The sequence below is a fragment of the Moschus berezovskii genome, chromosome Y (genome assembly GCF_049115385.1).
Source record: "Moschus berezovskii isolate FMDL1 chromosome Y, NW_MosBer_1.0, whole genome shotgun sequence".
In the NCBI taxonomy this organism is placed as follows: domain Eukaryota; kingdom Metazoa; phylum Chordata; class Mammalia; order Artiodactyla; family Moschidae; genus Moschus; species Moschus berezovskii.
In genome coordinates this window covers 2,512,451-2,526,891 of record NC_142489.1, presented here as the reverse complement: position 1 = coordinate 2,526,891, position 14,441 = coordinate 2,512,451, and the positions used below count along the sequence as shown (strand labels likewise).

Sequence of the window (14,441 nt, the reverse complement as noted above, 5' to 3'; positions counted from 1 at the left end):
GCAGAAGGGCGGCCACGCGAAATCCCCACCCCCTGCGACTTGGCCTCGGAGCATCCGAGTAGGATCCGGGCAGCTCTCTCGGCTGCAGGGCACCCTCATTGCGATCTCGGATGCGGGACACCGAGGGAGGAGGGGACCTTGGTCCGAGGGGTTGGTAGCTGGTCAGTACCGGGAGGATGTCAGGGCTCAGGAGGAGCCAGGGTGGGGACCATCCTCCCCGACACACGGGCGAACCAGGACCCTCCCCTGTGGTCAGCGCTTCCTCCTGGCCAAACACCGGAAGGGCGGCTGCGGTCTGAGTGGGGAGGTTAGAGCTTGCTTACACAAGGGCGGGTCCCGGGACCCTTAGGTGGGAGGCTGAGCGCCCCCTCCTCTCCTTCTCCAGAGTCACAGGGAAGGTGGCAGCATCAACTTCGGAGCAGAAGTGGGATCGGGGTGGGTGCTAGGGGGCCGTTCCCCAGTTGTCATCCTAACTCTGAATGTGAAATGAAAGGCCATGCCTCCGCGGCCAGCCCCCACAGGGGGCTAACGCCCAGGCAGGGCTGTCTGCCTGCGCCCCAGGACTCACTCTCACTTCCTCCTCAGCGGTCTCAGGGGACAGGCTGACTAGGAGAGCAGGAGACCTGTGGGTCCTCGAGCAGTGGACTCAAGGCCCCCTAAGAAGCGGACTTGGTTCCAGCCGGGGACGACTCACCCCGGTGAAGGTGCTCACAACATTTCTTTATCCTTCCTCAAGGTGCCCTCGTCGCCCGCCTTCCTAACTGCACGCCCGCCTGCGGTCCCTGACCCGTGTCCTCATGCCTCGGAAGCACAAAAACAAGTCCCATGCCCGCGGGAAACGCCAGCAAGTCCAGGGCAACCCTCAGGAGGCCCAGGCCAGTGCTGCTGCAGCCCCAGGAGAGGAGCGCCCCTCCTCCCCCTCGTCTGCCCCTCAGGGTTCTCCCCCGAGCTCCCCTGCTGCTGGCGATCGCCAGGAGCTTCAGGGAGCCGCGGCCCCTAGCTCTCCTGATGCAGGGCCTTCCTGCGCAGGATCTGATGAAGGTGCCCAGGGCCCAGAGGAAGAAAGGGTAGATGCCGCCCAGGCAGCCCGGTTCGCTCAGAGCATTCGCAAAGATCCTCTGATCAGGAAGGCCAGCATGGTGATGGATTTCCTGCTGGAGAAGTACACCAAGAAGGAGCCCATCACACAGAACGCCCTGCTGAAGGTCGTCGGCAAGAAGTACCAGCCGCACCTCCCTGAGATCCTGAGCAGAGCCTCTGAGCGCGTGGAGCTGGTGTTTGGCCTGGAGCTGAAGGAAGTCGACTGCAGCAGGAACACCTACACCCTCGTCAACAAGTTCAGTCTCGGGGCTGACGAAGGTTCAAGTGATGAGGAGGACCTGCCCAAGTCTGGCCTCCTCATGGCGCTCCTGGGCATCATCTTTATGAAGGGTGACCGCGCCACCGAGGAGGAGATCTGGGATTTCCTCAATGTGTTGGGGATCTATGCTGGGAGGAAGCACTCCATCTTTGGGGAGCCCAGAAAGCTCATCACCAAAGATCTGGTGCAGAAGGAGTACCTAATCTACCGCCAGGTGCCCAATAGTGATCCTCCGCACTACGAGTTCCTGTGGGGCCGCAGAGCTTATGCTGAGACCAATAAGATGAAGGTCTTGGAAGTTCTGGCCAAGATCAAGGATACGGTCCCGAGTTCCTTCCCAGACCTCTATGCCGAGGCTCTGAGAGATCAGGCGGAGAGAGCAGGGCTGAGAGGCCTTCCCATGTCTCCAGCTATGGCTGAGGCCAGTGCCCCTTCCAGGGCCAAGTCCTACAGCTCCTCCCACATCTAGGGAGGGGGGCAGGGCACCTTGTTCCCTTTGTGTTGGAAGAGAACAGTCCACCTCTTAAACAGCCCAGGTAGTAGGGGTGGAGGGAACAAAACCCATCTGTTCTTCACAGTTTTAAGTAGTACGGGAGTTTAGGTGCAGTTTTAACAAAATATGCATGTTTTCCTTTTATTCATATGAATCGTATCTAGTCAAGTTAGATGATTTAGATTGGTAGGTAGGTAGGTAGAGGTGTTTTATATTTTTAAATGTTACTACTTTTCATAAGGTTTATTTTGCTTCAGAATCCAGGTTTATTAATGTCATGGATGTCATGTTACTGCTGCCAGGTTTGTGATTAGGAATTGGTTATTTGTAAACAAGTTGGAAAGACTTCAATATTTTCCTTATGGTCCAGAACGAGGTAACATAGCATTGAAATAGAATTTTCCTTGGAAATGTGTAAGAAGCCTAGAGATAAATATTTGGGATCACAAAGCTTTCAGAATAAACGCTGGTTTGTTCTTCGTTTGTCGTCTTATCTGTCCTCTTTCCTTGTAAAAGTTAATAAAATGGACTTAGATTTGCTTAGCTTATTCACAGTGTATGACACTTGAATTATAATAAAATAGAGTCTTTGCTCATTATTTGCTTTTTCTCCCAAATTAATTGACCATCTTCTGTTTAGAAGGCTTTCTAATAGTACTGAGTTGGTAAGAAAATGAAGACCAAGCCACTGCCCATGGAAGTTTTGAGTCAAGCAGCAGGTACCATAGAAGGAAGGTAGTGAGATAACTCTAAGGATTAAGCAAATCATAAATCAAAAGGGGGCAGGTGCAGAAGAGGAGGTTCCAGGTGAGAGCAAAGAAGTCTAAGTTACCTGATTAAGGCGGCATTGGGTCTTGGGAAACTTCTAGTTCCTTGCTGGGAGGTCATTTTCAGTCCAGATGCATGGTGGGCTAGATGAAGCCATGGGAGTGAAGCCAGACATTCATAGGAGTGTTCTCAGAGGTGAGGCTGTAAGTAAACCAGGAATATATCTAAACCATATGTTCACCATTATTTGGAGATATCCGAAAACCATAGGGAATCTCAACATAGGGAATGGAAGGGGCCCTGTGCACTTGTGCCAGGGCAAGTGAACACTCAAACAATGTGTTTTCACCAAAAGCTGTGCAGAGAGTTTCAGTGGGTGATACCCATTGAAGCGAGATGTCAAGACATCACTGGACTGTCTCTCTTTTTCTAGGATGGGAGCATCAGAGCTTGTTCTGTTAAACGGGCAGTTTAATTAGGTTATTTTGGGCGTAATTCAGGGCTTCCCTGGTGGCTCAGAGGTTAAAGCGTCTGCCTGCAATGCGGGAGACCTGGGTTCAATCCCTGGGTTGAGGAGATCCCCTGGAGAAGGAAATGGTTACCCACTCCAGTATTCTTGCCTGGAGAATCCCATGGACGGTGGAGGCTGGTGGGCTACAGTCCATGGGGTCGCAAAGAGTCGGACACGACTCAATTTGGCAAACTTTAAGGGAGGGCTCAATTTTTACTGTCAGTGGTATTAAATTAGGGGTAGTTTGGACAAGAAAAGCACCTGAGAGGGAAGTTGCAGGTCCTTGAGACAAATGAACTTGTACTTGCATCCATGAGGAGGAGAAAACCCCAAACACATATGAAAACAGGTGCTCAAATAGGGAAATACTGGTTAGTTTTAGTTGCTTGGGAGCATTAGTGCTGATGTGGATTTGATTATTGTTTGGAGTTGCATATTCTCTAATATAGGCTGGAAATAAAATTATGTGATGAAAGATTGTTATCATTTGGGGTCAAAATCATCTTCGTAATAACTGCCATTCATTCAAAGTACCAAAGCTTGTCTCATACTCTGCCAGGTGATTTATATACATCACACATGTCTGTGGTCCTACACTACAGACTTTTTCCAACCCAATATGCAGGTAAAGAAGCTGGAATATTCTCAAATTCAAAGCTCATTAATGACAGGAGCTGGACTGAACCCCGGCACTGAATTCCTCCAGAGCCCACACTGTGCCACTCTTCCAGGTGAGGCCAACCTTGGGTCACACTTCCTCTTTCTGAACACTAGTCCAACCAAAAGGTATTTCACATGTTAAATAGCAGAATTTCATACCCCAAACGGTTTTGGAATAAAAAGCCCCAGAAATAAGTAACAGAAATATGAAAATAAATGTGAATTACGAATAAAGAGTGAGCATTCAGTGACAATTTATCTACAAAGGAAATGTCAGTAAACCTCACAAGATCAGGGATGCACAAAATCATTTAATTCAGAGCCTTCCTTTCAGAGAGTAAATCTGTTAGAGTGAAGGTTCTACAAGAGGCTGTGTCTGGTCAGTGAAGAGAAGGAAGAGATCAGCAAGTTTTCTCTGATGGCACACCACCTATGCTGGGGCCCCCTCCCGGACTGCAGCTTCCCCATCACTCCTGGGACTCAACCCATTCTCCGTGAGATTTGTTGCAGGCAGACCAAGACTTTCCAAAGGCATGTCATCTCCCAAGAAGTCTTTCATAGAAGAGACAGGAGTCAAGGTAAAGATAGATGAATGAGGACTGAGGAGACAAAACCAACTCAAAACTGAAGTCCCAGAGAGACTGGCCTGTGTCTGCTCTCAGAAGGCCAAGACGGGGCTGCCAGGCTGAGCATTCCCTCACTTCTTTTCAGGGCTTGCAAGGACATGATCTTTGGTCTACAGGGGTCACCTTAGGTTGAAAGAAAGGGGAACTCCAGAGTCCCCCAGGAGTCAAGGTGAGGAACCTGAGTGAGGGCATTACCCTCACACTGAACACAGAGGGCCCCAAGAAGCCTGAATCCTGATGTCATCCCTGAAGGACAGGGAGGAGTAGCCTCATGTGGCATTCCCAGACTTTCTCTCTCTGGCACCACAGGGAGTGAGTACCTCAGTCTGAGGAGAGCTCCCTTATGTAAACAAAGAAAGGAGCCCCAAACCCTGCCAGGAGTCAAGCTTTGGACTTATGAAACCCCCTGACCTCAGAACTCTGAGGAAACCCCACAGAACCCTGCCCTTCCTGGCATCCCTGGGATACCTGCTCATTGTTGACATGACATGCCCATTTCCTTCTATGACGTCGCAAGGGGGTTTGGGACATGGTCCAAGGGGTATAGCCTAGGGCCAGCAGTGGGAGTATTTCCAGGTTTTCCAGAAAACAATCGAATACCCTGAAGACGATGGGAACCACACATTGCATAACCATATGATTCACCATATCCTCGGCGCCTCAGAAGACCAAGGACAGGTATGGACGGATGAGGAGACTCTTACTTCCTCCTAGGGGTCTCACGGAGATGCTTGCCCTACTATAAGAAAGTATAGTAGTAGAAAGGGTGGACCTAAGGGGTAGGGAGGGTAGAATTTCAGGCCACAACAGAGGTCAAAGCAAGGGCTGAGGGATCATCTACCAATAAAAAGAAGTGATAATGAATCCAGCCCTGTTCCTTATAGCCCTTGAAGAACCAGGGCAGAGCGACCAAGCTGAAGTTCCACCAACATTTACTTATATCAGGTGTGTAGAAGGTGAAACCCTTAGTATGAAGGTGCAGACACCATTCCAAGAAAGGGGTGGGGACACCAGGCCCTATGGGGAACGAAATGAAGGACTCTTAATGAGTGTCGAGGACTCCAGAGGCCGGGGCAGAAAACTTCCCACTGGGCACTCAGTACTGGGTGATAACTACTGACTGGGTGATAAGCTGAGGACCTCTTCACTTCTCAGAAATCCCAGGGAGATTTGTGATGCCAACTACAGAACAGCAGAGGGAATGGGTCCTATGACTGACCACTAGCTGGGCGGTGGTGTTGAATGTGAAATAACGGATGCCTCTGTGTAGGAGACTACCAGCCCCTTCTGTCGCTCCAAAGTGCCTGAGGCAGGGGTAGCAGGAGGCAGCCTAAAAGATCACTCTCATTTCCTTCAATATGTTTCCCAAAGTACAGGCTGATTAGGAGAATGGGAACCCTGGGGGTTTTCAGAACAGTGCCCTCAAGTAAACCACAAATGTAGCCTTCCTGATAACCAAGGTGGTATTTCCCTGCTCGGCTGCACACTCAACCTCCGTCATCCTGCGGGCCCTTACCACCTGCCCTCCTACTCACACTTCTAATCATTGTCCCGCAGCGCAGTCGTCATGCCTCGGGGTCAGAATCCTAAGCTCTGCATCCGTGAGAAATGCCACCAGGCCCGAGATGAGCCCCAGAGTCACAAGGGAGTTCACCCGCTGCAGTAATGGAAGAGCTTCCCTCTACCTCTTCTCTTTTAGCAGATAATTCACAGAGCTCATCAGCTCCTGGGTCAAACAGCACTTCCCAGGGGTCTTCGGAAGCCCCATCTACTACCAGCACTTTTTCAAGTACTTCTGACACAACATCTGATGAAGAAGATACCAGTCAAGATGAGGAAGATTCACGATCCTCCGATGTCTCATCTTCTACCGAGAACACCTACAGTGATACTCTGAACAGCATGACAAGTTTGTTGGAGCAGTTCCTTCTGTATAAGTATAAGATGAAGCAGCCCATGATGAAGGAAGACATGCTGAAGCTTATCCACCCAAGATACCATGACCGATTTGCCGAGATTCTCAAGAGAGCCTCTGAACACATCGAGGCTGTCTTTGCAGTTGACTTGAAGGAAGTTGACTCAACCATCCACTCCTATGACCTTGTCAGCAAACTGAACCTGCCCAACAATGGGAGGGTGTGGGTTCCTGGTGTGATCTTCTTGAAGGGTGACTGTGCCACTGAGGAAGACATCTGGAAATTCTTGAATACGATGCAAGTATATGCTGGGAGAGAACGCTTCATCTACAGAGAGCCCAGGAAGCTCATCACCAAAGACTTGGTGACGATGAAGTACCTGGAGTACCGCCAGGTTGCCAACAGCGATCCTCCACGTTACGAGTTCCTGTGGGGCCCAGGAGCCCATGCTGAAACCAGCAAAATGAAAGGCTTGGAATTTTTGGCAAAAGTCAATGACACGGTCCCCCGTACCTTCTTATTACAATATGAAGAAGCTTTGCGAGATGAGGAGAGAGCTCGAGACACAGTTCCAGCCAGGGCTGGAACGACTGTCACTCCCAGGCATGTTCCAGGCCCATGTCCAGCAGCTTCTCCCACCCCTACTGAAGACCAAGAGTTTTACAAAATCATCCAGATAAGAAAATCTGACATCAAAATAGGGACTTTTGCTGAAATGGGAAGCAATCCCACAATAAAACTGCTGGGACAATGGAGTGGAAAAATAAAATGAAAAAAAATTCAAAACATGATCAACCTTGATGTTCTCCATCTTTGCTGTCTTCTGTTTCGTAAAATTAAATAATTTATACCTCGATATGCTTATTTTAAAATGCAGGCGGTATTAAACCTTAACAAGTTAGACCTCTTACTGTCTTCATTTAGTTTTTGAGCATCTGCTCTTTGAAAGGCTCTATGCTAGTTCTGGGGCGGCTAAGATCGAGACCTAGCCTAAGCCCAAAGAACTTTAGAAAGAAGGAGCTGCAGTCACATAAGGAAGGAGCTGAGATAGCCTTTAGGAATGACAGGAAAGTACAAAGACTATCCAGGAAGAAATCTCTACCTGGGGTAACATACTGATTTGTTAAGCTTTCCACAACAAAACCCCACAGAATGGGCGGCTGAAACAACTGAAATGTACTGTCTCAGAGTTCCAGAGGCTGCAAGTCCAAGATGAGGGCTGGTTTACCCTGAGGCCTCTCCCCTTGGCTGGCAGGTGGCCGCCCTCTTCACTTGGCATTCCTTTTGAGTGCGTATATCCCTGGTGCCTCCTTTCGTGTCTCAATTTCTTCTTGTAGTCACATTGGGCTATGGCCCACCCTAATGACTTCATTTTAACTCAACCATCTCTTTAAAGACCTTATTTCTAACTACAGTTTCATTCTGAAGTACTCTGAGTTATACCTTCAATATGCATTTTGGGAGGGGACACAATTTGGCCCCTAACAGACAGAAATCTAAGGTGTCTCTGCTCTTATCTGAACGCAGGAGATTCCACTGCACAGACTGATATTCTACGCACATCCTCTCCAGGGAGTCTCTGAGAGGTAAGGGTGAACTCCCTTGAGGTGTGCAGGGAAGGAGGAAAGTCCTCCCTTTAGCCCTTTTGAATTCTTGTGGTTAGACTACTGATAAACTTGACACAAGACATGGTAACAGGAGAAAAAGCATCAAATTGCAATTTGTGCACAGAAGTGACATAGAAATGGGACCTAAGAAGTGGGCAAGGCAGGCAGCTTCTTTAATTTGTAGACAACAAAACAATTTGTGAGGAATCGACAGGACAAATAAACGTAGGTTTTAGGTACTCAACTAGTAAGGAATCCCAACAGAATCTGTACCCAGGGTAGTAACTTAAAGACTTATCAAGGTTTGTGTATCCAGCCTTCTCTGCTTGAACTGCCTATTTCTGGTTAGAAGGGTTTCCTTCTGCCTCCAGATGCAGGCAGTACATCCTTCATATGAGATTTATTCCCTGCTCTCAGGGAGGCAGAAATCGGGGGGCGACGGAATGTCCCTTCCCTGTTGGCTGTTTCTTAAGTAACATGAATTCAAAATAATCAACATACCATTATGATATATTCGGGTGCAGAGTGTCCTAAGACTTAAGAGTTCCCTCCTCTGAAACTCGCCTGCAAGTCTCACATGGTGAAAGCTGATCTGGTCACTGTGGAGAGAGACAATGGATTAGTTGAATCCTCCATTTCATAGCAGCAGTTGCATGGTTCTGAGAACAGGTTAGTTCATTTAAAGAATGGCATCTCATTTCAATAGCTGGTGATGCACATTCCCAAAGCTAGGTCTATGGTGCAAGCAGTATCAGGTAGTTATTAATAAGAGACATTTCTAAGGAAACAAAAGAAAAGCAGACGTTAATGATTGGAGCTGGTTATAAATCAGTTTCTGAGCCCAGGGTGTAGTCAGTCAAGAAGTTTTCTAGGTGTCAATATCGAAGCAACTATTGCAGTTTGAAATGTCTCTATCGCAATTAGCAATATCTCTGGGTGATCAGGTTAACTTTCTGAGTGGCTCGTACAGCAATAGGCATGAAGTCTATTTGAACATGAGCTATTGTTACAATTTCTCTGATCTTTGCGTCAAGTAACCTAGCTTCATATTGCAGGACTTCAGGAAAATGGCAATGTTAGTTCTCAGGGATTCAAGTCAAAAGAATGGGAGAGTGAGCGGATCAAGATGGCAGAGTTGTATCGCTTGGAGCTCACCGTCTTCCCACAGATACATCAAAAGGATGGGAGAAATTGGGGATTTTAGTAAGAAAGTTGCAGCTAGATAAGGGTGGACACTAGAAAAATTCAGGATCCAACCCAGGTTGCAGGTAAATAATAAAACTTCAAGGACACATAATACAACTAGAACCTAATACCCACACATGTGTAATACCCTGTCTATTGAACCATGTTTTTCTGTCTATCAACTCCCTCATTTCTACCAAAAACAGGAAAACTAAGACCTAATGTGTTTGCAAAGTAAGTCTAAATTCAATTATCTTGCCCTGATTATGGACAGGGAGGCCTGGCGTGCTGTGATTCATGGGGTCGCGGAGAGTCGGACACGACTGAGCGACTGAACTGAACTGAACTGAACTGAACAGGTAGAATAACGATTTGCCATATAGGCACTTTTAAATCTGCTTTGCTGGAACGGTTCGTAAGGAGTCTCCAGAAAGAAATTTTAATAGCCTCTTGAGGCTAGGAAGCCCCAGCAAAGACTTGTTCTCAAACCTAGAGATCTGGATGAATTCCTCTCTTCCTGAAGTCCCCAAAACATCCTAAAGTTCTTGTGCCTGCCAGAAGCGACCTTCCTTACTCACCTGGTAAGGATGATGGGAATTCTGTCAGCAAGTTCCCAGGCTGCTTTTCCAATCGGTTTTTTATGGCTCCCAGAGGGCAGACACACTGAAATCATAATCACAGAAAAGTAGTTGATCTGATCACACGGACCACAGCCCTGTCTAACTCAATGAAACTCAGCCATGCCGTGTGGGGCCACCCAAGACGGGCGGGTCATGGTGGAGAAGTCTGACAGCATGTGGTCCACTGGAGAAGGGAATGGCAAACCACTTCAGTATATTTGCCTTGAGAACCCCATGAACAGTATCAAAAGGCAAAATGATAGGATACTGAATGAGAAATTCCCCAGGTCAGTAGATGCCCAGTATGCTGCTGGAGATCAGTGGAGAAATAACTCCAGAAAGAATGAAGGGATGGAGCCAAAGCAAAACAAATACCCAGTTGTGGATGTGACTGTTGATAGAAGCAAGGTCCAATGCTGTAAAGAGCAATATTGCATAGGAACCTGGAATGTTAGGTCCCTGAATCAAGGCAAATTGGAAGCGGTCAAACAGGAGATGGCAAGAGTGAACGTAGACATTCTAGGAATCAGTGAACTAAAATGGACTGGAATGGGTGAATTTAACTCAGATGACCTACTGTGGGCAGGAATCCCTTAGAAGAAATGGAATAGCCATCATGGTCAACAAAAGAGTCCGAAATACAGTACTTGGATGCAATCTTAAAAATGACAGAATGATTTCTGTTCATTTCCAAGGCAAATCATTCAGTATTACAGTAATCCAAGCCTACGCGTCAACCAGTAACACTGAAGAAGCTGAAGTTGAACGGTTCTATGTAGACCTACAAGACCTTTTAGAACTAACACCCAAAAAAGATATCCTTTTCAATACAGGGAACTGGAATGCAAAAGTAGGAAGTCAAGAAACACCTGGAATAACAGGCAAATTTGGTCTTGGAGAACGGAATGAAGCAGGGCAAAGGCTAATAGAGTTTTGCCAAGAGAAAGCACTGGTCATAGCAAGCACCCTCTTCCAACAACACAAGAGAAGACTCTACAAATGGACATCACCAGAGGGTCAACACCAAAATCAGATTGATTATATTCTCTGCAGCCAAAGATGGACAAGCTCTATACAGATAACAAAAACAAGACCAGGAGCTGACTGTGGCTCAGATCATGAAATTCATATTGCCAAATTCAGACTTAAAATGAACGAAGTAGGGAAAACCACTAGACCATTCAGATATGACCTAAATCAAATCACTTATGATTATACAGTGGAAGTGAGAAATAGATTTAAGGGACTAGATCTGATAGATAGAGTGCCTGATGAACTCTGGACGGAGGTTCGTGACATTGCACAGGAGACGGGGACCAAGACCATTCCCATGGAAAAGAAATGCAAAACAGCAAAATGGCTGTGTGAGGAGGCTTTACAAATAGCTGTGAAAAGAAGAGAAGCGAAAAGTAAAGGAGAAATGGAAAGATATAACCATCTGAATGCAGAGTTCCAAAGAATAGCAAGGAGAGATAAGAAAGACTTCCTCAGCGATTAATGCAAAGAAATAGAGGAAAACAACAGAATAGGAAAGACAAGAGATCTCTTCAAGAAAATTAGAGATACCAAGGGAACATTTCATGCAAAGATGGGCTCTATAAAGGACAGAAATGGTGTGGACCTAACAGAAGCAGAAGAGATTAAGAAGAGGTGGCAAGAATACAAAGAAGAACTGTACAAAAAAGATCTTCACAACCAAGATAATCACGATGGTGTGATCACTCACCTAGAGCCAGACATCTTGGAATGTGAAGTCAAGTGGGCCTTAGAAAGCATCACTACGAACAAAGCTAGTGGAGGTGATGGAATTCCAGTTGAGCTATTTCAATTCCTGAAAGATGATGCTGTGAAAGTGCTTCACTCAATATGCCAGCAAATTTGGAAAACTCAGCAGTGGCCACAGGACGGGAAAAGGTCAGTCTTCATCCCAATCCCAAAGAAAGGCAATGCCAAAGAATGCTCAAACTACCGCACAATTGCACTCATCTCACACGCTAGTAAAGTCATGCTCAAAATTTTCCAAGCCAGGCTTCAGCAATATGTGACCCGTTAACTCCAGATGTTCAAGCTGGTTTCAGAAAAGGCAGAGGCACCAGAGATCAAAATGCCAACATCCACTGGATCGTGGAGAAAGCCAGAGAATTCCAGGAAAACATCTATTTCTGCTTCATTGATTATTCCAAAGCCTTTGACTGTGTGGATCACAATAAACTATGGAAAATTCTGAAAGAGATGGGAATACCAGACCACCTGACTTGCCTCTTGAGAAACCTGTATGCAGGTCAGGAATCTACTGGACATGGAACAACAGACTGGTTCCAAAGAGGAAAAGGAGTACGTCAAGGTTGTATATTGTCACCCTGCTTATTTAACTTATATGCAGAGTACATCATGAGGAACGCTGGGCTGGAAGAAGCACAAGCTGGAATCAAGACTGCCGGGAGAAATATCAATAACTTCAGATATGCAGATGACACCACCCTTATGGCAGAAAGTGAAGAGGAATTAAAAAGCCTCTTGATGAAAGTGAAAGAGAAGAGTGAAAAGGTTGCCTGGAAGTTCAACATTCAGAAAACAAAGATCATGGCATCTGGTCCCATCACTTCATGGGAAATAGATGGGGAAACAGTGTCAGACTTTGTTTTTTTGGGCTCCAAAATCACTGTGGATGCTGATTGCAGCCATGAAATTAAAAGACGTTTACTCCTTGGAAGGAAAGTTATGACCAACCTAGATAATATATTAAAAAGCAGAGACATTACTTTGCCAACAAAGGTCCGTCTAGCCAAGGCTATTGTTCTTCCCGTAATCATGTATGGATGTGAGAGTTGGATTGTGAAGAAAGCTGATTGCCAAAGAATTGATGCTTTTGAACTGTGGTGCTGGAGAAGACTCTTGAGAGTCCCTTGGACTGCATGTAGATCCAACCAGTCCTTTCTCAGGGAGATCAGTCCTGGGTGTTCATTGGAAGGACTGATGCTAAAGCTGAAACTGCAATACTTTGGCCACCTCATGCGACGAGGTGACTCACTGGAAAAGACTCTGATTCTGGGAAAGATTGTTAGCAGGAGGAGACGGGGACGACAGAGAATGAGATGGCTGGATGTCATGACCGACTTGATGGACATGAGTTTGAGTGAACTCCAGGAGTTGGTGATGGACAGGGAGGCCTGGCGTGCTGTGATTCATGGGGTCACAAAGAGTCGGTCACAATTGAATGACTGAACTGAACTGATGCTTAACCTTAGTTTCCTCAAGTTATCTGGTCATATCCAGGTCTAGTTTTGTCTGTCAAATATGACATTCAGTCAAAATCTTGGTAGTGTAATCAATGTTTCCACGTGTGTCCTGCTTAAGAACAGATTCTTACTGAGCTTCTGAAAAATAACTAGTTTCCTAAGGAAATAAGAACACTGAGAGTTTCTAGTTTCTGGAGTGATATGGTAGGGAGAAAAAATTAATGTTTCAATTCTAATGACAAAAGTAAAATTTATCAAATGTCTGTGTTAAAAAATTTCCTTACATCTAGAAAATGAAAGATTTTTTAAAAGACAGTATCTTTCAAAAAAATCAGGAAAATTATCACATATTCGTGATTCATTAAGCCCCATGTTTCTAACTCTTATATTGATGAAATCCAGGTTTTGTTTTGTTTCTATCAATCTTCCCTGAAGTCTGTGGGTCATAGGGACAATGATAATTTCAAGAAGCCTGCAAGGCTTGGTTCAAAGTTGTATAATTTGCCCAGGGAAATGTGTGCCTGAATCACACTTGATAAACCAAGACGAGAACACATTTTCTCACACTTTCTTTGCCACTGTAAGGGAATCAGTCTTGCAGCAATGGAAGGCTTTAACTCATCCAGAAAATATAGGAATGAGAATAATATTTTGATGACTCATCTGTTCTGTTCAGTCTCTCGGTCATGGCTGACTCTTTGCAACCCCATGGACTGTAGCTTGCCAGGCTTCACTGTCCATCACCAATTCCCAGAGCTTGCTCAAACTCATGTCCATTGAGGAGGTAATGTTGTCCAACCATTTCATTCTCTGTCATCATCTTCTCTTCCAGCCTTCAACCTTTCCCAGCATCGGGGGCTTTTCCAATGAGTAAGTTTTCCACATCAGGTCGCCAAAGTACTGGAGCTTCACTTTCAGCATCAGTCCTACCAGTGAATATTCAGGACTGATATCCTTTAGAATTGACTGGTTAGATCTCCGTGAAGTCCAAGGGACTCTCAGGAATCTTCCCCAGGAGGAACAAGATGGCAAGAAGAGTTGGTGGACGTGGAATACATCTCTCTCCACGGACACATCAGGAATGCACCTTCGGACACAGAAGTGCATGCAGAATACCAGCTGAGAGTGGACAGGAGTACATGACCAGCAGAAAAGAATATATGGAAACACACAAAACTCAAGATCAAGCCCTGAGCCTTTAGGGTGGGTCCACTAGCTCCAAGATCCTAGACTACCAGAGAACTAACCCCAGGATATCAAATAGTGAGAACTGACACAAAGGAAACCACTGTAATACAAGACTTGGCATCACCAAACCCCTGATAGCACCCTGTGCAGGACGCCTCATCTAAACAACAAAGAAAACAAAAACACAAACCCAGTCATTGGCAGACAGAAATACCACCTTACTCAGCCTTGCCCATCAGAGGAAAAACAAACAAACAAACAAAAACTC

The 14,441-nt window shown here is 46.1% G+C and overlaps 1 protein-coding gene and 1 pseudogene across 1 annotated transcript; both read left to right on the top strand.

Annotated features, from left to right (window-relative positions):
* Positions 1–785: 785 nt before the first annotated feature.
* LOC148772988 (melanoma-associated antigen B17-like) lies at positions 786–1,829 on the top strand. Its single transcript, XM_088834418.1, has one exon. The coding sequence runs from the start codon at positions 798–800 to the stop codon at positions 1,827–1,829; it is 1,032 nt and encodes a 343-aa protein (XP_088690544.1). The 5' UTR covers positions 786–797.
* Positions 1,830–5,985: 4,156 nt separating this feature from the next.
* Positions 5,986–7,106, top strand: LOC129563813 (melanoma-associated antigen B4-like; annotated as a pseudogene).
* Positions 7,107–14,441: the final 7,335 nt, after the last annotated feature.